Source organism: Apis mellifera, linkage group LG8, assembly GCF_003254395.2.
Source record: "Apis mellifera strain DH4 linkage group LG8, Amel_HAv3.1, whole genome shotgun sequence".
In the NCBI taxonomy this organism is placed as follows: Eukaryota; Metazoa; Arthropoda; class Insecta; order Hymenoptera; family Apidae; genus Apis; species Apis mellifera.
The window spans coordinates 5,152,871-5,174,516 of record NC_037645.1 but is presented as its reverse complement, the minus strand read 5'-3'; the positions used below and the strand labels follow the sequence as shown (position 1 = coordinate 5,174,516).

Here is a 21,646-nt window from a genome sequence, read left to right as displayed (position 1 = left end):
GAATAATTAAATTTATTATACGTTTCTTTCACACGAAATCGTCTATTTTGCACTATTTATATAAAAAATACAAAGTGGCAAAGTCTTTGATTAAATAAATTAATATAAAGTGTTTGTTAATTAAAAGATGAGCATAAGTATTATTATTTTTCTTTTAAAAATGAAATTACTTGCAGAAGAATACTTGATAGATATATTTTAATAGATTGTTCTTGTGTGAATTTCTCGATCAAACATGTTCCGTACGATAGAAAGGGTCAATGAGCTTTCACTTCTTGATGTCAAAAGGTTATTGGTCGTGTCAAGGGTGGAGAGATTAACAAGACAGACCGATGTCGAAATTAATTTCAACAGATAGGATTCGGTTATGAGTAAATTACTTTATGATTTTAGTCCATCCTTTTCATTACTATTCAAATGGGAATTCTCTTTCTATGCTCTCCAGTGAATTGACTGGAATATGATGATACGTTTGAGGTTATACCATTTTTTTCGCTTCAAGTCAATTTTTATATTTATGAAATTCTTTATTTCTTTAATTAATTATTATTATGTATTATTACTATTTTTAAAGAAAATTGATAATTTTTTATTTAAATGATTCGCAAAATCATACCAGTTTATTCTTACAATCGTGAAAGAGAGTCCTAGTGATTTTTTTCTTTCACTAAATTTTCCCTTAGTTCGATTATTTTAGAATTGACGTACGTTTTTTTTTCTTCTTCTTCTTCTTTTTCTTCTTCTTCTTCTTTTGTAAAGATCCTGGTATTTGGTTAGTTCTAATGACTGGTTTTCGTCTTTTGTTATGTTTGTTCTAGTTTAACTGCAGCGACTATTCATAGAGCAAGCTGCGTCACAGTGGACGTCAGTATACTCTACTAATGGCTACTAGAGTATTCTGCGTCTATGGCTTTGGCACATAGCAATTTCTTCTTGTACTCTAATTTCTGTACTGTACTTATATATTTTCATTCTTATCTTGGAAATAATTATCTTCCTATATTTTTTTTTTCGAACGATTGTTTATTCCAAAAACAGATATGTATATGATTTTTCAAATTATGATAGATTGTATATTGTTATGTTGATTATTTATTAACTTATATGTAAAAGTGTGCAGATTGAAAGACGTGGTATTAAATAAAAAATGAAAAATGGGGAAAATAATAATGGAAAAGTTGCTGATAAAACATATTTGATTATTCTAATAATTAATATTGATTGAATTTTTGAATTATGAGATAGGTTTCTTTTTTATAATAATTATATTAATTGACAAAACGAACGTTAAATTTTTACCAATTCATGAGCTGTAAACACAGATATGAAAATCGACTAATGTATTAAGAGATTTTTAAAGCTTCACAGATAGCTGAATCGATTCGTACGATTATCTTTGACCCCGTAAACTTACGAGTTTTTATCTTTGCAAACAACTTCGAATCAGAATCATAGAGATCATGGTCTGAACTTTGAGACCGATTGGTAATTCTCTCGAAAGAAAGAAAATTCAAAAGGAATATAATAAGTAACAAATAATATCTACGATTTAACGTTTGAATATTTTCGTCCATAAATTAAAAATTAAACCTTAATGTCTATTTAATTAATCCTCGTATTTTTTTTGTTTTTAGTTATCTAATTTTTTTAATTAGTTTGTAATTTCAACTTTTGTCAATTGTTCTCGATACTTTCAAAAGATTTTAAGATTAAAAAGAGGACTTATTTTTCAAAAAATATATAAATAAAATTTTGATTTTTTCTACATATTTGTTATTTTTCTTATCAAGTTTAAAAGTTTCGAAGAAAGGTACAATTTTTTTCAAAGAGAATTCAAAGAATTATTTTTATTCTTTTTATTATTATTCTTTCATTTTTAAGAAAAAAAAATAATAGAGTAATAACAAGAAAAATATATATAAAGTTTTCGTTTTCCATCCTCCGCTCAATATTTTATTTCGAAGTAAAACTTATCACTGTGACATTTAACTTATTATTACGTTCTTACCGTCATGGATTTACGTGTGTGTTTCCTGACAATAGTTAGAAACGATGCATCAAGGAAAAAAGCTTTTTCAACGTGTCTTGCCTCCCAAAGCCATCAAGCTTGCGTGTTTCCTATCTTCATCCGCGTTGATCATAAAACACTGTATAAACCACTACATTTATCAGGGAATAATATCAAATAATTTACGACCGTGGAGACACTTGACATGGAATAACAACTATAATTAATATTTCCTTAATTATTGCTAGAAATTATCGTAATTAACTATCTTGTCTCTTCTGTGTGTTTTTTTCTTTTTAATTAAAGAATAAACACATTCATGATTTTTATAAAATATATATTCCAATGTTTAATCAAATTCCTAAATTTTTGTATACTTTTCAAATAAATATTACAATAAATATTCAAATAAAATTTTATTTTCATTATTAAAAGGGAGAGCAAATTTTCCATCGATTAAGTTTTTACATAGTACATACAACAGTTTTTACATACAACATTGCTTAAAAAAGATAAGAAATAAATATTAATCGAAAAACGAAAAAAGGAAAAAAAAAAGAAGAAGAGGGACGCATCGTTGAGTGAATTTTTCAAAGTCCCATCTTGAAAATGGAATACTATTGGAGGGAATGGGTCGAGTCTCTGAGGACAGGCGAAACTAGGTATCGAAGACTTCCAAGATTTCGAAATTACCAATTTTCCCCAAAATAAACAGTATATCCTTCGAAATCGAATGGTTCTGTCATCTTTGATCATCTCTCTCTCTCTCTCTCTCTCCAAGTCTGAACGACTGTTTACAAAAGAGTGACACCGAACACCGAGATCAATGATCCAGAGACTTCCTCCACTTTGCACGGTCCTATTGTCGATGAAGTTAGATGGACGATGATGGACAATGATTAGGCAGCGAGTTCTTTGAATCATTACCCAATGGTCGGTCGTCGTTATTATTGTCCTACTTCCGCAGACGCTAGACAATGTTAGAATTCGTGCCGGTTTAAACAATGGAACTGCGGTATGAAAATATTTTTTCAAACGATTTCGTTATAATACATATAAATAATATATATGTCGTTCCTATCACGATTTAAATACAGGAAATAATAAAGAAAACACTCTTTGATTTAAACGGAAAATTTTTTAGAACGATTTCAAATAAAAGGAGAAATTATATTAACGAAAGAAATAATAAAAAAATTCTTTTTATTAACTCGATCTTACTTCGAATTATTAAAGATTTCAAGAAAAACTTCTGTAAAATTGGAATCATTAATATTATATATATATATATATATATAAAAGAGACAGATTAGTGAATAAAAAAATAGAAATTTCAAAAGAAAAATGATTGGAAATATGAATGGTGGAATTAATAATTTAATACGTTTCAAACTAGAAACGAGTGAATACGAAACAATGGATAAAGAGTGGGAAATTAACAATTTATTCCAAAAAGGGGTGGAAACCTGGTCCCCCATAATACTGCTAACCCCATAATATTCAACCACATAAAATTTCGTTCCACGGACGGTAATTTCGAGCTAATCAGAATTCCACTTTCCTCCGAGATATGATCGTGGAAAATTAGAAAGGTCAGTCCCGGATAAATGTGAACGGTGGTGCAGCGGGGAACTGTTATCACACGAGCCGTCATGATTAGCTCTCTGGATCGAATTTCCCCTATGGTGGTTTCCGTTCCACCGATTTATCGAGCCCCGTGGAATCAAGAAAATATACTTTATTTTCGCACGTTTAGGTTATTTTCGCCGGTATATTCGATTACAACTTCAATGTAAACAATATTGTTAATCTGTCACGAGCACTTTCGTTAGCGCTTTAATTCTCAACTTCATGGAAATTTCTAACAAATTCACTTCCGACTCCTGTTTCGGGAAAATAGAAAAAGTTTCCCGGAGACTGGAAACTTTAAACATTTTGCTTGAGAAATATTGCTCACGAAACTGAGAAAAGGGAGATAATAAATTATTAGAGGAAATAAAGAGAAAAATAAGAAATAATCATGTTATTTGAGACTGATGAACCCGTGTCTAAGGTGAATGAAAATTTTATATGAAAATATTGTTATTAAAATATGAAATCCATTGGGGAAATGTACGTTATTCGCGTGGGATTAAATTGAAAATAAATGAAGAAATAAAGAGAAGCTGGGAAGGGGGGAGGAAGGAAGCGTAGCTCATGATCTACTTGACGCCATATTGAATGAAGATTAACTTGGTCGGGAAAAATTTCAATCTTAAGTTAACCTTAGCTTAAATCGAATGATCAATAATTTATCGCGCTCTTTCTCTTTTAAAGAATCATATATATATTTTTTCTTTCTTTAAATACTTTATCCATTTTGAAATTCTTTTATACGCATTTTACATGTACCTTCTACTTATTTCCTTTTTTTTTCCTTTTTTACAAACTTTTTACACAATTATTATTAAACTATTATTTTCAATTAATTCTCCTTCAAATATTTCATCACGTTTGCAACAACTGGAAAAAAAAGAATTACCAAAAAATCTCTCCAAATAACAAGTTTAAAGTTAAAAAGTCGAAAGAGTCGAAATTAGTCATTAACTTCTGGAACTCGTTTCTCTGACAAATAATCCCTCGAATATAACATTTCGAAGAAAATCCCCATCTACGAGAATACCGTTCTTCCCACGTTCTTGCCATTCTCGCAGAGATTTCGCGGAGGGGGGCGGGGGAGGGGGGAGAGATAGAGAGAGAGAGAGAATGGAAATCGCGTGGAAAATCCGGCGGGAAGACAGTGGGAGACGCTTAAGGGCGTCTCGAGTGACGGTAGAAATGAATTTTCGATTCGAGGCATGCGGACGACTACATCCCCGACTTGGGATAATTGCAGCAGCGATAAGCGGATGTTGCAGCGCTACGTTTCCACGCGATGAACACGTGAAAGCTGGGAACAATGTATCAAGCCGGGAATTATAAGCGGTGTAAATTACGGGTGGAAAGCTTCGTGCGCACTAGGGGTTACCCCTCAAGCAATCTAACCTAACTTTCGTTTTAAACGGCTATATAATTCCGTTAATGAAGACACATCGCCCAGAAATAGTTAATCGATAAAGTGGCTCGTAAATGGTATCGCCTCGAAGATGTTCACCTCCCTTTGATTATTCTTATCCCGACTTTATCCTTAAGGAAGTCGTTTAGATCTATAGAGAGGAGCCACGAAGGCGGGTTGTAATTTATTTTTGAGCAAATAATTCGGATAAAAGCTGCTCTCCGTCTCCGTGAAATAGTCGATTGAAGATTGGAAGAATTCTTTAAATTTATTTTGTCTGCCTTCGTGAAATTGCTTTTGAATCGTGAAATTTAATATTGGATATAAATTTAGAAGGAAGAAATTTTTCAATTTTTTTTAATACTTTCTTCCAATTCTTAATACTTTAATTCCAATTTTTTTATACCAATGTAAAAATTATAATATAAAAAAATTAAAAGATACTTTAGTTATTTAAAACTCAACAAAAAAATATAAATATTCTTTTTCCTGAAATCCTGAATCGAAACAGCGATTCAGAAATGAATGTCCCTCCTCCTCCCCACCCAGAAATGAATGTTAATCGATGATTCCTCGTCAAGAAAAGTAACGGCAATATCGCGATTAGGGCTATTCACGGTAATTGTTTGTTCGACACGGTATTAAGAGTACCTAAAATCACCCTGGGCCGCTAATACACGGTATCTCGCGGTACATAACCGGCTGGAACGAGGTCTATATCATTGAAACGATTACAGGTCCCCCATGTTCAACCGGACATTTGGTAAATTGATTTGATCTGAACGTCCCTACTTCCCAATAAAACAGACGAGATACGATATAAGCTCGGTTGCGTTGTCATTATACATCATTCTGGTACAAAATCTTAGAATGGTTACGGGAAAACATCGAATTTGAACCGAATAGATCGCTATTTTATTCGATGTTCTATGCAACGTTTGATATATATAATATATAGAAAGTTTTAAATTTAAATCACAATTTTAAATTTATTGCAGATTATGTTAATTTTATTTTAGATTTTAGAGAAAATTAGATAAAAATATATTGTTTCGTTGTAAAAATAACGAATATTGCATACTCGAAAGGGATTTGGAAATGGATTTAGATTTTGCTCAATGTAAGAAATAATTATTTTGTTTCGTATTAATTCAAATGATTGAATCTAAATATCTTTTATAGAAATATCGCACGATATCTGCGATAACCATCATCGTCATCGAGATACTTATCCTTTGTGTAGAATATCGATCAGATATAACAGAAACGTTTAAGCTGTTACTTTCCCATTACGTAAAATCACTATTACGTGAAATAGATAAAACGTGCTTCCTCGTGCTACCTCGAGCACGTCCATAGCCCACACTGACGACATTCACCGGTCGCATATACGCGGTCATAGTGCTCAACCTGTTAACTGGGTCGTTTCTTAAACAGAAACCACCGTAATCATGGAATCAAAGATGAATAAAGCCGGCTCAATTTTATACGTGTTTCGCATGAATAAGATGAATCTCTTTTTTAAATAATGAAAAATGGAATAATAAATAATATTTAGAAAATTTAGAAATTTCCCTAGATAAATATAAATTATTCAGCTGAAAATGTAAATGAAGAGTGTTCTAAGTTACTAAATAGCTTGCAACAATGCATAAAAATCAAATAGAAATAAATATTTAACACACCAGAAATGGAATAATATAGTAAGAAAATTTGGGTATCCCTAGATGAATAAATCATTAAGTTCAACATATGAATCTTTTAAATGACTACTCATTTTACAGTATTCGTAAGAACAATAATAAATACTTAAAATGGTAGAATCGAAAATATATAATGAGAAAAATTTGAAGATTTCCATCCCTCTTGTAATAAAATCCCCAGAAGATTTATCACAAACGAATTATTCAATTCTGAATTCGATAAGAATCAAATTCATAATTTTCTTTTTCTTAATCTTATACAAAATTCGTACAAAATCCATCATTTTTAAAAATAACACCATCGAACTGTCTCTGTCGTACAACGTTTCCATCACGAACGAATTCGAATGTTTTTATCCTCCTATTGAATCGTACGATCGATATTATTATTTATTCCACCATCAACAATGAAACAGCGAGAGACATTTCCACAGGGCTGAAATTTCGAGCACTCGTGACACTTGCAATTTTCATTCGCGATCCAACAGCGATTACGCGACACCAAATGGCGAATCTCTGATAATCGGATAATGAAAGAGGAGAGAGAAAGAGAGATTGAGAGAAAGAGAGAGAGAGAGAAATTGCGATTGTGGTCCGACCGATTTAATTTGCCGCCCCATTACGAGGTCTCTGTCGCCCGCTCGAAACTCGACAGAAGCCTCGAGATTCTTTTGGAGGTAAGGATCGTTTCATTTAGTTTTGAGATTGCGTCTGAGTTTTCCGAGGAGGAAAATTGACCGGGATTCGCGGCTTACCGTTGAACGTTGCGCAGAACCAGAAATTTCGAGATTATTCGGTACGGTTTTGAAAGATTTTGTCGATAAAATTCTTTTGCTTTGTATGATATTCCGTTTGGGGAGTGTAAATTGGGTCGAAATGAATTTGTATTGCGTGGAAAGTGAGAGAGGGATTGAGAAAATCTTAAATTTTAGAATTAGTGCGTGGGATTTTAGGAAGTTGTGCAGAAATACTTTGAAAATTTAAGTTCATAATAGAGAGGAAATGCAGGAAAGGTATATTTTTAATATTTCAAAGTTTTTGGAATTAAACGAATAATCGGATAAAATAGAATTTCAGACAGATGTACGTCACGATCGACGAAGATTTTAATTAAAATGATTAATTTTTTTTAAAAACAGAATAGGAAAGATAGATTTCGAACGTTGATCAATCGATATTTCGAGGTGTTTGTCGAGAGTCTTATCGTTTCTAAAAATTTTATAATAAAATGGCACGAGCTTTAATTAAGGAGCACGATAACTCGTCGAAAATAAGTTAACAATATCTGTTCGATAAAAAATTAATAAAAGGTTATGAAACAATGAAAAAGTCATTCCCCTGTTTGATTTGCTGTCATATTGTATCAATTGAAATAATGATTCAAACGTATCGAGCAAAACAAGAATAATTCTCTCGAGGGGGAAGTAAATTATTTTTATAGAAATCTGTGTACAGATTTATGCACGTTTTATAAAGAGTTTTACAAAATCAAGAACGCATAAGTGAAAAAACATCCTTTCTTTTATATAAATTTTAACGAAATATAGTAATTTAATTACAGAAATTTCCCTAATTATAATAATATCAAATGTTCCAGAAAAATTTATCTCGAGTTTCTCTCGAAAATATTAAATATAATATAAAATAAATTTTAAAATTAAACAAATAGAAAGATATTTCTGACTTAATCTACAATTATGAATTTTTCTTATATAATAAATAATTAAAGACAAATATAATTAATCCATATTAAGATATCATATTACTTCGATTTCTTCCATGAATTTAATCAAGAAATAAATTTTATCCTATTTGACATTATCTTTAAGAAAATCGCATTAAATATTTCAGATATTACAGTTTAGAATAAAAATGATTTAAAAAGAGAGGTATTGATAACGACGAAGAAGAGACTAGACTCGATTTTTTCCCCCCTACGATAATTCTGATCTGGATAACACGATCGACCAATAGGATTGAACCTGTGAACGAGGATCGGTATTAATTTCAATCTTCTGTGTGACCAGCAAACTCCATCCGAGGTAAATCCAATCTGGATCCGGTAAAAAGGAGAAATGGCGAAGCACTACGTGACAGGAAACGTTCACAAGTCCGGAGGACTCTTTATCGTAATTTATCATGACCTTTCTTACAAAAGAGCACCGATGTTGCGTTACTTACTTCACGTGGACGTTGCCGGCATAATGCCGTACGAAAATAATTCTCTAAAAATTGTTCTTATTATTATTAAATCGCAAAACGAGCAGAAAAACGAGGGAAGAAAAAAAAGGAATAAAGACATCAGAGGATGTTATTATTGTTCTTTTTTTTTTTTTTACTCGTATCTTATATTCAAATCTCGACAACAAGAAAATAGAGTTTCTTGTAATACGCTTGCATCAGTGCTCTCGACAATTTAAAATCTATTTCGGTATTTCGCTCAATCCTGAGATGATTGAGAGTTAAAAAAAAAAGAAAAAAAAAGAATAAAGCTAGAAACTCCTTATCGAATTGATAAAAGTATTGTAACATCCTAAAAAATTACGATATACCACGATATTTATAAAAATATTACAAAATCACTATACGTTACTCGAACATTTTTAACGTCGTTACGATATCGCAAAATATAATAATAAATATTGAAATAAAATTGCAATTGCAATAGTAACGAGGCAAGCAGCTTAAAATTTCAATAGGCAATATCGTTGCAATTTCTAAAGTACCTAATTTCACGTCCGAGCACCCATCGAATCGACTAAAAATAAACGTTTCAAGATCGGGGGTCACCGGAGTCAGCGATTATCACATTATCGACGCGACCTTACTACGAGGTTCAGGCCTGTTCTGCACAAATACATCGTTCTTTCCTCCCCCTCCCTCCCTCCCTCCTTAAGGCTAATCAACGGCGCGCGAAAAAATGTAATCGATTATAAAACGAGTCAATAAGATTTTTTTTATTACGGTCTTTTTGCCGGTTTTGCTTCGACGACGAACCGAACGAATAAATCATCGGTCACGTAGACTTTATCGTTTGCGGTCTTCGAAAGCACCGATTCGATATATACATGTTTTAATATTATTCGATCGATCGAACGAAAGAAAAGTGATTTGATTCACTATTAAGTATTTTGCGCAATACTAATATTTACTAATATTTAATTGATAATTTTAATATTAAGATTTATCTATCTTTTTTAATATTTTTGACATTTCATCGAATGATTGATCTTTACATTTCAGAAGTTTATTCAGAAGAGATTCAAACAGAGTTGAGTTTCAATTTTTTGAAAATTAAGCATTTTAAATATATCCAAAATATTTAAAGCTGATATTGGCGGGATATTTATTAAATACTTTTTGATTTTAAAACAATTTAACATTAAGAGAGAAAGAGGGAAAAAGATACTGTAAAATATTCAATTGAAAAAGTTGTCGTGCTTGAGATCCTTAAGGGTAAAAAAATTTACATTTTATTTGTTTAAACGTCAAAGGGTACGGAATATTAAATGAATAATTAAAAAATGAATAAATCTTTACATCCTTTTCAGAATTCTAAATAATTAAAAGCTTTATATTTTAACGATTGAATAATTAACTATTAAAAAATTAAAATTTAAATAATAATTTTTGAATTAATTTTTAAATTTTAATCAAAAGAGCAAGAGAATTGTAGGAATAGAAAGGACAAAAAAAAGATAGTAATAAAAGCGGCTCGATAAGGCAAGACTTATTAAAAAGTTCTCGAGCAAATGAAGCCTCTGTAAGCCTTCCACGCGTGCATTTTCCTACGACGTTATCCACTTTCTACATTATCTGGTGAAAATCTAAATAGTGTATAAAAACGGGATAAAATGGCTCGATGATAGAAGCTTCTTAAACACGAAACTTTTCATAAACATTCACCGTGCATATTTTCTATATCGTTTACCAAGTTATCTTTTACATGCATCACGACACTTTAATGAGTCTTAGGAAAGAAAAAAAAAAAGTTCTCCTCTTTTAATTTTTTTTTAAGGGCTGACCGAGTTTTTTCGAAACAAATTTTAATTCTACACTACGTCTACTCTAATAAATTTTCAACGAGATTTTTAGAATAACTAATAAATTCTTTGTATTATCGTTTTCTTAATTATTTTTAGACCATTAATTATCAATATTATCGTCGAGTATCAAATATTTCAAGTCAACAGTTTTAACGAGTCATTTTTTACAACTTTTCTAATCGTCCATGAATTTCCATTCACCACGAAAGAACACGCATAATTTCTCGCTAATATAATAATTAAAACGTAGATTACGAATGATGGAAGAAAATAAAGATCGTGAAAAAATAGTATGTGAAAAACTTTTTAATATTTCACTTCTTTCGAGCCAATATCTCATAAATTATTCAATTCCAATTCGAAGAAATTCCAATTCCTCTTCGTGCAAAGATAAAATAGTAAAAAAAAAAAAAATTTATCTCCAAAATAACTTTTATATTTCGAAAATATATTCTACGTAATATATATATATATGTATATACATACACGATTCTTCCACGATTCCTCGGATAGAAGAATTTTTCTCGCCAAAGTTACCACGGAATGCATACGAAAATATCTATCGTCTCACGTTGATAACCCGAGAAATACGTTTCTCGAGTCGTTTAACTTCGGCAAAGGGGATGGCAGATGTGAGATCGCTGTGTCAGCAACACTATCCCGCCCCAATCTATCAGGCAAACTATCGAGATACCCTGCTTGAATCCGAAATATCATTGAGGGAGACAATATGGTGGTGGCCTTCGATAATCCGGAGATATTCGGGGATATATTCGAGGATGACTGTCGAACAGATTCCGAATTTCGAGGGTTCGGGAGCGAAGAGAGGGATTTTTTTTTTCTCCTCCCTCCTTTTTCGAGCCAATTTATCGGGTCTGGGCTCGGGACCCGTCTGGATTTCGCGTCACGTGCCGAAATCCTTCAACGACGCAAAACTTTCATTGCGTGGCACGGCAAGGGTAAGAAGGAGAGAACGGCCCTCGAGGGAGTCTGAAGACTCGATTAAATAGAGAAGTCGGTTAAATACAAAAGATCGGATCAAGACGTTCGAGGTTTCGTCACGCACCTCATCTAATCACATCTCATAGATCCTATCACGTATTCTATTTGTTGCATATAAAACGGCCGATTAAAAGGATTGGTTAGATTGGATCCCTGGAAGTTTACGAGTGGAGCGTGTCGATGGTTATATTATAACGGAACTTCTCTATCAGCTGTTAATTGAAAGTTTAATTTTAATTGAAACATTGGTCCGATTAAAATTTAATCGGCAAGCTTTGTGAAGCTTGTGGCGGATCCGTGTTCGATCATATAGTGGGATTATTTGTCGATGGGATGTTTAAAAGATTAAATATTAATCTAATTTTCAAAGCTGTACTTATAAATCGAATGTGAATCAATGTTTGTTAATTAATTGAAAATTATATCGTGGAATCAATCGAGGGAATATATATATATCTTGTTACTTTTCGAAATTTCGATTTTGTCACTACATTGCTTGTATATTGTATTATTGTATTATATTATTCGTCAATTACGTTAACGATTAATATCGTTATTACTCTATTATTGGGGGTGATTGGGATAATTCTCATTGGTTATTATGCTGTTATATATTATTATGCGCTGGCTATGACCGCGTTTATGCCACGTCGAAACAAATCTCGATCTGGCCAACTATTGACCCCTTAATGACGAATTCAAGTGGCCGTTTTAAGAACCGGCTCGGTTCAATTCAATGCAACTCCGCCTCTCTCGTCTTTTTATTGATCATTATAAATCGTTACCAAAATTGACCAACAACGTCCAGCGATGAGATAAGTTAGAGCAATTAAAATTAACAATGGTCGATCCATGAAATTTTGATTACATAGATTCTACATAGATCCTTACATAGATTCTCTTCGTTTCTTTAATCTTTCTGTTTAAACCAGAGAAATATTATTTATAAAATTTCGATCATTTCTTAATATTTTAATATTATCCTATAATTTCAACAGAAAATCTATATTAAATTATTTTTAAATTATTTCTAAATTTTTTTTTTAATTAATCTCGTTTTATTTTCTTATATAATTCTTATTTTTTTATCGTTTCAGCTCGGCCAACATGCGTGACCGGTTGCCGTGGAAGTAAGTATAACAATTCGAGCTGATTCTTTTTAATGAAACCATGATCTACGAAATATAACAATCGTGTATTTGCTTTTTTCGAATAGTGCACCAAAGCAAGGCGTATCAGGAAGGGCGCACGTACGTGTACAATTTGGAAGGGTTATCGGTGACATCCATCACCGATGCGCAAGGAGATGCGTCCCTTAAATTGTCGGCCACCGTGGAATTATCCGTGAAACCGGATTGCATTAATCAACTACGGTTGAAGAACGTCAAGATCAACGGAGCGGTAAAACGTTTTAAAATCTTTCCCTCGTTTTTTCCACTCTGATTCGACATAATTAACATTTCTAGTATCCCCTTTTATCAGAGATCCTTACGGAGTCAAAGTATCAAAAGAACAATTTCATAGGTTCAAACTTTTACTTTTACTTTTTTTTTTCTTGCTCTAACACTTTGACAGTCCTCTCGCGCTAGGAAAAATTTATTAAAAGAAAGAATGGAACCATTATTATTAAATTTTATAACACAACAATTTTTTATCGGCCAAAAGTAATCTTTGATATGAAAATTATATTTGCTAATTAAATATTATTTGCGTACTTTAACTACGCAATTAGTTCGCAAAGTCACGCAAACGACACATCAAAGCGTGTGCACACGTGATAAAACTCGAATTGATTTCGAAAATTAAAAATTTTATATGATAAAATTGAAATTAAAATAAAATAGTACTTACAGCTACAGATGTACTGAACAAGTGTGTACATTTCAGCCACCGTTGATCCCAGAAATCGAACAGTACGCAGTCCAATTCAATTACCACGATGGCCACATCGACACTCAGCTCTGCACCGAGCCAGGTGATTCCCAAGCATCCCTCAACATCAAAAGAGCAGTTGTCTCCATGTTCCAATCGGCCATTATGCAGGATAGCGGTTCAACGATACACCACGAGGTTCGTGAAACCTGAAACAATTTTAATTCGATGTTATTCAAAGATTAATAATTAAATCAAATTCCCTGTTGTCTTGATCGTTACGTAGCAAACTGTCTCTCTTAAAAATCGAATAATAAACCCAAGACAATCCGATAAATTTAAACAATTTAATTTATTTCAATTGATGATAATTGAAAGAAAAAATTGAAAACAATTTTTTTATAAATACTTGATTTCAAATCACTTCGCTGAAATTCAAAGAAAACTTTAACTTCCACGTTTAGACCGACGTGATGGGAACGTGTCCGACGGAGTTCAATTTCCGCAAGGAGGGTGATTCTCTGATCGTGAATAAGAACAGAAACCTAGCCTCGTGCGCGTTCCGCGAGAACGTGAACCAGGGCCTCGTATCCGGAAACACGGACGCGGAAGCAGGCGTGAAATCGTCTCCTCTTCTCGGCTCGCAGCAATCGATCGAGCAACGTTTCAAGCGGGGCATTCTGAACAAAGCGGTGTCCAAGGAGCAGTACACGCTTAGGCCGTTCAGCAACGGGCACGCCGGCGCGAATACGAACGTGGAAACGACATTGACGTTGAAGAGCGAGAAGGCGGACAACCCGACCGTAACCGTGTCCCAACCAAAGTCCATAATCTTCGAGTCCCCGCAGCCGGTGTTGAGATCATCCGCGGATGCGGTTGCCAACGCGTTGAAAGCGGCCAGGGCGGAGGTGGCAGGTGGCGTGAAGCCGGACGCAGCCAGTAGATTCGCCGATCTGGTGAAGGTTCTCAGGGTGAGCGGCAAGAACGACATCATGTCCGTGTACCAGAAGGTTCGTTCCGGGGACAAAGAGGATCAGAAATTGTTCCTCGACGCTCTGTTCCGCGCCAGGACCGGCGAGGCGGCCGAGGTCGGCGTGGAGTTGATCAAGAACAAGGAGCTGACCAACGTCCAGACGCTCCTCTTCTACGCAGGAAGCCTCGCTCTTATACGCCACGTGCATCTTCCCTCCGTGACGGCGATCGCGTCCCTGTTGGACCAGCCCGATCTACCTCGACTAGGTTATCTCGGCGTCGGTCAGGTGATCGGCAGATATTGCCAGCAAAATTCGTGCGAGAACGTGGCCGAGATAAAGCAGGCGGTGCACAAGATACGGGAGAAGGTGGGGAACGGGAAGGCGAAGAGCAGGGAGCAGGAGAACTCGATCATTTCCGCCCTCAAAGCTCTGGGCAACAGCCAATTCCTGGACGACGCGACTCTGCAGAAATTGGCCAACATCGCCGCCGACAAGAACGTGAGAAATCGGGTTCGAGTGGCTGCAATCCAGGCACTGCCCACCAGATGCTCGATGAAGTGGAAGAACGTGATGTTCAAAGTGTTGGCCGATCGGGAGGAGGACAGCGAAATCAGGATCAACACGTATCTGTCGTTGGTCGCGTGCCCGTGTCCGCACGCTGCCAACCAGTTGAAAGAGGTGTTGGACAAGGAGACGGTGAATCAAGTCGGATCGTTCATCCAGACACATCTGAGGAATCTCAGAGCGTCGACAGATCCGGACAAGTTGAACGCCAAGAATCAGTTTGGATTGATCAAACCTCGCGTCAAATTCCCGGAAGATTTCCGCAAGTACTCCTTCAACAACGAATTGTCGTACAAGATCGACTCGTTGGGATTGGGCTCAACCTTGGATAGCAACGTTGTATACAGTCAGAACAGTTTCGTCCCACGTTCCGCTAATCTAAACATGACCGTCGAGTTGTTCGGGAAAAATTTCAATTTCCTCGAATTGAACACTCGCGTGGAGAACTTGGACAGATTGTTGGAGCACTATTTGGGCCCTAAGGGCAAGATCTGGGAGAAGGATCTGGAGGAGGATTTGAAGAGCGGGGCGAACGAGGTGAACAAGCTTCGTAAATACGCGAGGGAGAGATTCGAGAAAGTGGTGCGCGGTAAACGAGAGGTGAGGCAGGGAGATTTGGACAGATTCGCGAAGAACGTGCATTTGAGGAGCAACGAGGTCGACCAGGATCTCGACATCGACTTGTCCGTCAAGCTGTTCGGCGTCGAGTACGCTTATCTGAGCTATCAAGGCGAGGGTAGCAAATTGAGCCCAGAAGCCGTAATCGACAAACTGCTCGACGGTCTGGAAAAAGGGTTCGACGTTACGAAGAATTTGAAATCCGATCTCGAGAATTACCTTCAATTCCTCGACAACGAACTGGTGTACCCGACCAATTTGGGAACCGCTTTGAGTCTCGGCCTTTCAGGGACCAGCGCACTTCGCCTGAAAACCCAAGGGAAATTCGATTTGAAGTCGGCACTGAAGGATCCGAAGAACACCAACTTCCGCCTCGCTGTCGAGCCGAGCGTTTCCATCAGGCTAGCAGGAAGTATGACCGTGCAGGCACCGGGCGTCGAGTCCGGGATGAAGATAATCGGCACCCTTCACACCAGCACCAGCACGGACGTATCCGTGTCCCTGTTGGACGGAACTGGCATCGACGTGAACATCGGTATCCCAAAGAAGAAACAGGAAGTGATCAGCGTGAGTAGCGAAGTGTTGTTCTCGACACCGAAGGGGGACGTTGCACCGAAATTCGGGAAGAGCAAGGAATACGCCGACTGTTTCGAACAATTTTCCTCGTATCTCGGGTTGACCGTTTGCGGCAAGATCTCGTACCCTTACGACGACTCGAGCTCGATCGATCAGAAACCTTTGTTCCCCCTTAACGGGCCGGCCGAGTTCGCTGTCAAAGTGGAGAACAACGACGTGAACAAGTATCACTTCAAAATCTTCGCCAACAACAATGCGGAGGCGAACAAGCGTTCCTTCGAAATACTTTTGGACACGCCCAACAGTAAGATGAACAGGCGGATGGCCCTTCTCTTGGAATCCAGTATGCAACATCCAAATATGTACGTGAAGGGATCCCTGGACACGCCGTTCAAGAAAGCTTCCGCGGAAGCTGTACTGAAGGATACTGCTCAAGAACGTACGTTGACCGTCACTGTTAAACACGATCAGATGGAGTATTACGGCCGCGTTGGCGTATTGGCTAGCGGGAGCAAGTACAAACCGATCATGGAGTACAAAGTGCCGGAGCACATCGAAAAGTTGGCCAGCTCGAAAACTGGTCTTCCTTCGGGGCAACAGTACTATCTGGACGGGAGCGTGGACGTTACCGACAATCAAGATGGAAAGAAGTTCAACCTCGAAAAGGTGGCATTCGTGCTCAATGGTCAAAAGTTGATCGTGATCGACGGCCCCGTAACGTGGACCAGCAACAGCGTCAACGTGGACACGAATATCGGTTACGGGGACAAAAATCTGGCCTTCAAACTGGATGGTCAGTGCTCCAAAGACGATCACAGGCTCGTAGTGTCCGCCATGCCGTCCAGCGATCCCAACATCGGTTTCAACCTGAACTGGCAATTGAAGAAGACCGACAACAACTTGGAGAACAAATTCTACTTCGTCCACGGTCCTGATCCAAACTCTCAGACGAATCGCCTTTCCTTGACGCAGAAAGCTGTTTACAAGCTGAACAACAAGGAATTCTTCTTATCCGTATCCAACGAGCTCACCTATCCTATCGTAAATTTGAAATTAAAATACGAGGGAGAACTGACCCAAAAATCGGTCAGCAGCGACCTCGAATTCAAGTACAAGGAGTTCAATTTCGGTACGGAATTGTCTGCCAAGGTGGGGACGGAGAAGCCCGGTGATTACGAGGTCGAGTTCGAGGCTCAATTAATGGAGAACGGGATCGAGTTGAAGGCGAAGCGGAAGATTTTGGACGGGCAGAAGAGTCAATTCTCCAATTCCCTCGAGTTGAAGCCGAGCGGTAAGTATACCGCCGACGCGGTTGTGCTTTACAGCATAGCGAGCAAGAGCAATATCAACTTTGAATTGGACGGGGACGCGAATTTAAATGGGAAGAAGGTGAAGATTAACACGGCCCTGGAATCGAATCCTCAATCGTTCAACGCCCTCCTTAACGCTAAAGTGAACGACGTGACCTACGTCGAATTCGATCTGAAGAACAAACGTTCCCCCAACCCGAGCGGCGTTTTGGTCCTCAACTTGAAGAATTATCTGACGGCAAACGGCCAATACTCTTACCAAAACGGTAAAGGGAACGCGAAACTGGACGTCGATGTACCGAAGATCGATCGAAAGATCCAAGCTACCGGCTCTCTGACGGTCAGCGGATCCAAACACGTGGGCGAGCTCGTGCTTCTATACGACGCTGGCAAAGATCCCAATAAACGGGTGAAACTGTCCACCACGTCCGACATCACGAAAACGTCCGTGGATACGAAGAATATATTGGAAGTCGTGGATAAGAGGTTGGAATTGAACGGGAAGGGTAGCATGCAAGGCACGTTGAACAATGGCCAGCTCGAAGTGGAGATGGACGTCACTCTGCCGAACGGACGTCATCTCGTGTACAAAGGGAAGCGTAATTCCGTGAAGAAGGACACCAAGTACGACATACAGGTGGCCAGTAAATTGACGGACTACGAGCAGAAGGGAGGACCGTCCAGATCGTTGTCGTACAATGGGAACGTGCAGGATCTTGACGTGAACGCGATCACGTTCCAGGGTAACGGCCAGTTGAAGTTCGTGAATAAGAACGGGAACGACGTGCAAATCTCGGTGATTGGAAAGAACTTGAATCTGCCCGACAACAAGAAGCAGAGGGAGGTGAACATCGAGCTGGGAGGATCTAGTATTCCTAAGAAACTGCAATTCCAATATCGCAACCAAGGCAGCGATAACGAGGGATCGCATAACGTCAAATCATCCTTCGGAGATGACGTCTCGTTGATGGTGAGAAATTATTAACCATTTTCTTATTTTATATTTCTGTTAGATTAGATTACGACTCGATCAATCGGGAATTTAAATTCTTATCGATCATCCACGTGATTCGATGTAACGTTAATTAATGAATATTTTTGAAAAGATATCTAGAAAAAAATAAGGATGGAATTTCTAATTTATTAATAATGTATAAGACGAACGTAAGATTGAGTCAAAATTTTGAAAAAAAACAAAAAATTCTCCTCTCTCTATATATATATATATATATATATATATATATATATATATATATATATATATATATTATGAGATAAGTAAAATTCAGAATCGTGCCGATCATTATTTTACCACTCGTAAAATTTATAATAGAATCGCGTGGATTTATTCATAGAGTTAATCTTCGTCGATCTTCTTAAATTTTTATCCTTCTATTCTTACAGAGCAATGTGAACATGAGAAAAGGAAACAATATCGACAAACCTTACAAAGTAGACGGTGTTTTTGACATGAAATTGCCGAGCGAGAATTTGAAGAATTTGAAACTCGAACTCGTTTCGAGCTTGTTGGACTCCGACGAGAAGGATCTCTTTAAATCTTCAGGAGCCGTGAAGCTGACGTACAATAACGATCGAAAGATCGAGCTGAGCAAGGAATTGGAATTGATAGGGATGAACAAAAATTTGGAAGGTCCTAGCGAGGGTAAAGGGAAGCTCAATATGAATATTCTCGATTTGTCGCCTGTCCAATTGTCGGGCAGTTACAAGTACGATCCTACCCCTGAGAAAAAATCAGCTACGCTCGTTCTGGATGGGCAATACGGTAGCAAAACATTTTCGCTCAGATCTGACAACGTATACCTTCCCTCTGTAGCTACCGTCACTCTCAAGGCCAAAGGCAATTTGAAATTCGAGAAATTGGACAACGTTGATTTGCAACTTCTTTACAAGGTATTTTTTTTTCTTTTTATTCCATTATCATGTAATAAATATCAATAATTTCGTTTTAATTTTCAATATTAAGTTTTTTAAGTAACCATGGAATAGATTAATTAAAGTAAAAATACAGTTATTCTCTCAGAAATCAATGAAAATATCCCTTCCTTTTTTTTTATAATTAAACGAAGAAGATTAATTTTCTTGGAACAAATTTTTTAGAGGATCTCTTAAGAAAAATTTTAGTCTTTTTAACATTTATGAAAAGATTGAAAATTAAAATTCGGATCTCTCTGAATTGATTTCTTATTTCATTTTATTCTACAGAGATTTAAAGACGAGAACAAGTTGATAATCAACAGCCAAATCGATGCCGATGGTGCCAAACACTCCCTGGTCAGTGAAATCCAATACCTGGATTCCAACAATCTGTTCTATGTGATGACCGTATGCCCAACAGGGAAAACCGAAATCCTTTCCAAATTCCAAAAACTCAACGACAAAGAGTACAAAGGTAATTCAACGATGCATCAAAAGACGTAACATAAAAGATTGATTTAAAAATTATCCAATTTCTTTGCATCGTTATACTCTTACATTGCAGGTGAATGGAAAGTGGACACACCTAAAGGATTTGCAAAGGCTGACGCTCACGTGAATCTCGAAAGCGTCGATAATTTCGTGATCAAAGCGAACTTTGACAGCGACAAGGCCAAACATCGTAATATCCATGCTGAAATAGCCAACCAACCAACAGCTAAGAATGGAAAGAGCATCTCCATCACTGTCACCAGCGATGGCAAGAATATTGTAACTGGAAGGTACTATCTTATATTAAAAACGCATGCAGTGAAGTAATCGAAAATTATTAAAAATATATATAAATCTAAATGGAAAATCATATAATAGAAAATATTAAAAAAAAAAATCATTTTTTACAATTATTTAGAATCATTCTAGAATAATAAATAATAAAATTATACGAATATCCAGCACAAGCTACAAGCATCGCGATGAGGATGGAAAGATCGTGGTAGAGGGTAGTGGAAATCTGAAAGTTGGCGACAATACGAGAAGCTCATCCTTCAAATACACCCGTCAACGATTAACTCATGAAAAAGACGGTGAGGCGGGTGTTGCGATAGTTTTGAACGCCAACCTCGGCCCATCCGCCATAGTGGGTGAACTGAAACTCTCTAACAAGGAGTTACATCTCTTCAACAGCTATTGCGAGCAGAACAAGGATTGCGCTCAGTTCAAGCTTCAATCGATCCTCAACGTCGAAAGTGAATATTCTCTTGTATTAATTTTTAACGATTTCGATGCAATTTCGTAATACAAATTTTCAATTGGGGCTTCGTTCCTTTCAGAGAAAACTCTATTGAAACATCAGGTGACGGTGGAAGTCGATCTGAAAAAGTTCAACGTACCCGTCGAATTTGGTCTGAAGACCAATACAGAGTTCAAAAACCCGATATTCGACCACACAACCAACCTCTATCTACATTCCTCGAAAGACAAGACTGAGTACACTTATCAAGCTTATATTCATCCCAAAGAAGCAGGTGAGAATAGAAAATAATTCGTCAAATAATTTATACGATCATCGAAGTGAAATTTCTTCCCTCCAACGATGCTCGATTATAGAGATAGAAAAATAGGATAGAAATCGATCGTATTGCATTTGATTGCAGCTACCATCCTGACTTTGCCCTCACGCGAAGTGGCTCTCATTCTGATCTACGATGTGCCCAAGACCAGACAAACCGCTGCCTACAAATTGGACGTGTCCCTTTATCTGGACAGGAAGAACAAACCATCCGAAAAGACCAGTCTATCTGCCATTGGAGACATAAACGTCGATAAGAACAGCTTATCCCTCAGTGGAGAAACGAAATTCACGTATCCAACTCAGCACAAGGTAACCTATAATCGAATGAATTGATCATATTACAAAATGAAAATACTTGAATACTTGATATTTATATTCTTCTCTCGACATTCCCTGCTTTTTTCGAAGTAGAAAGTGTATCGTGCGTTGAA

The 21,646-nt window shown here is 36.7% G+C and overlaps 1 protein-coding gene across 1 annotated transcript in view; it reads left to right on the top strand.

Annotated features, from left to right (window-relative positions):
- LOC408961 (apolipophorins) overlaps positions 1-21,646 on the top strand; it is a 36,369-nt gene that overhangs the window by 4,610 nt on the left and 10,113 nt on the right. Inside the window, exons 2-11 of the mRNA XM_026442500.1 lie at positions 12,891-12,923; positions 13,010-13,194; positions 13,681-13,863; positions 14,130-18,677; positions 19,112-19,618; positions 19,931-20,117; positions 20,208-20,424; positions 20,597-20,889; positions 20,974-21,168; positions 21,298-21,524. Of these exons, the coding sequence (XP_026298285.1) occupies positions 12,891-12,923; positions 13,010-13,194; positions 13,681-13,863; positions 14,130-18,677; positions 19,112-19,618; positions 19,931-20,117; positions 20,208-20,424; positions 20,597-20,889; positions 20,974-21,168; positions 21,298-21,524 (6,575 nt within the window). The remainder of the gene's footprint in view (positions 1-12,890; positions 12,924-13,009; positions 13,195-13,680; positions 13,864-14,129; positions 18,678-19,111; positions 19,619-19,930; positions 20,118-20,207; positions 20,425-20,596; positions 20,890-20,973; positions 21,169-21,297; positions 21,525-21,646) is intronic.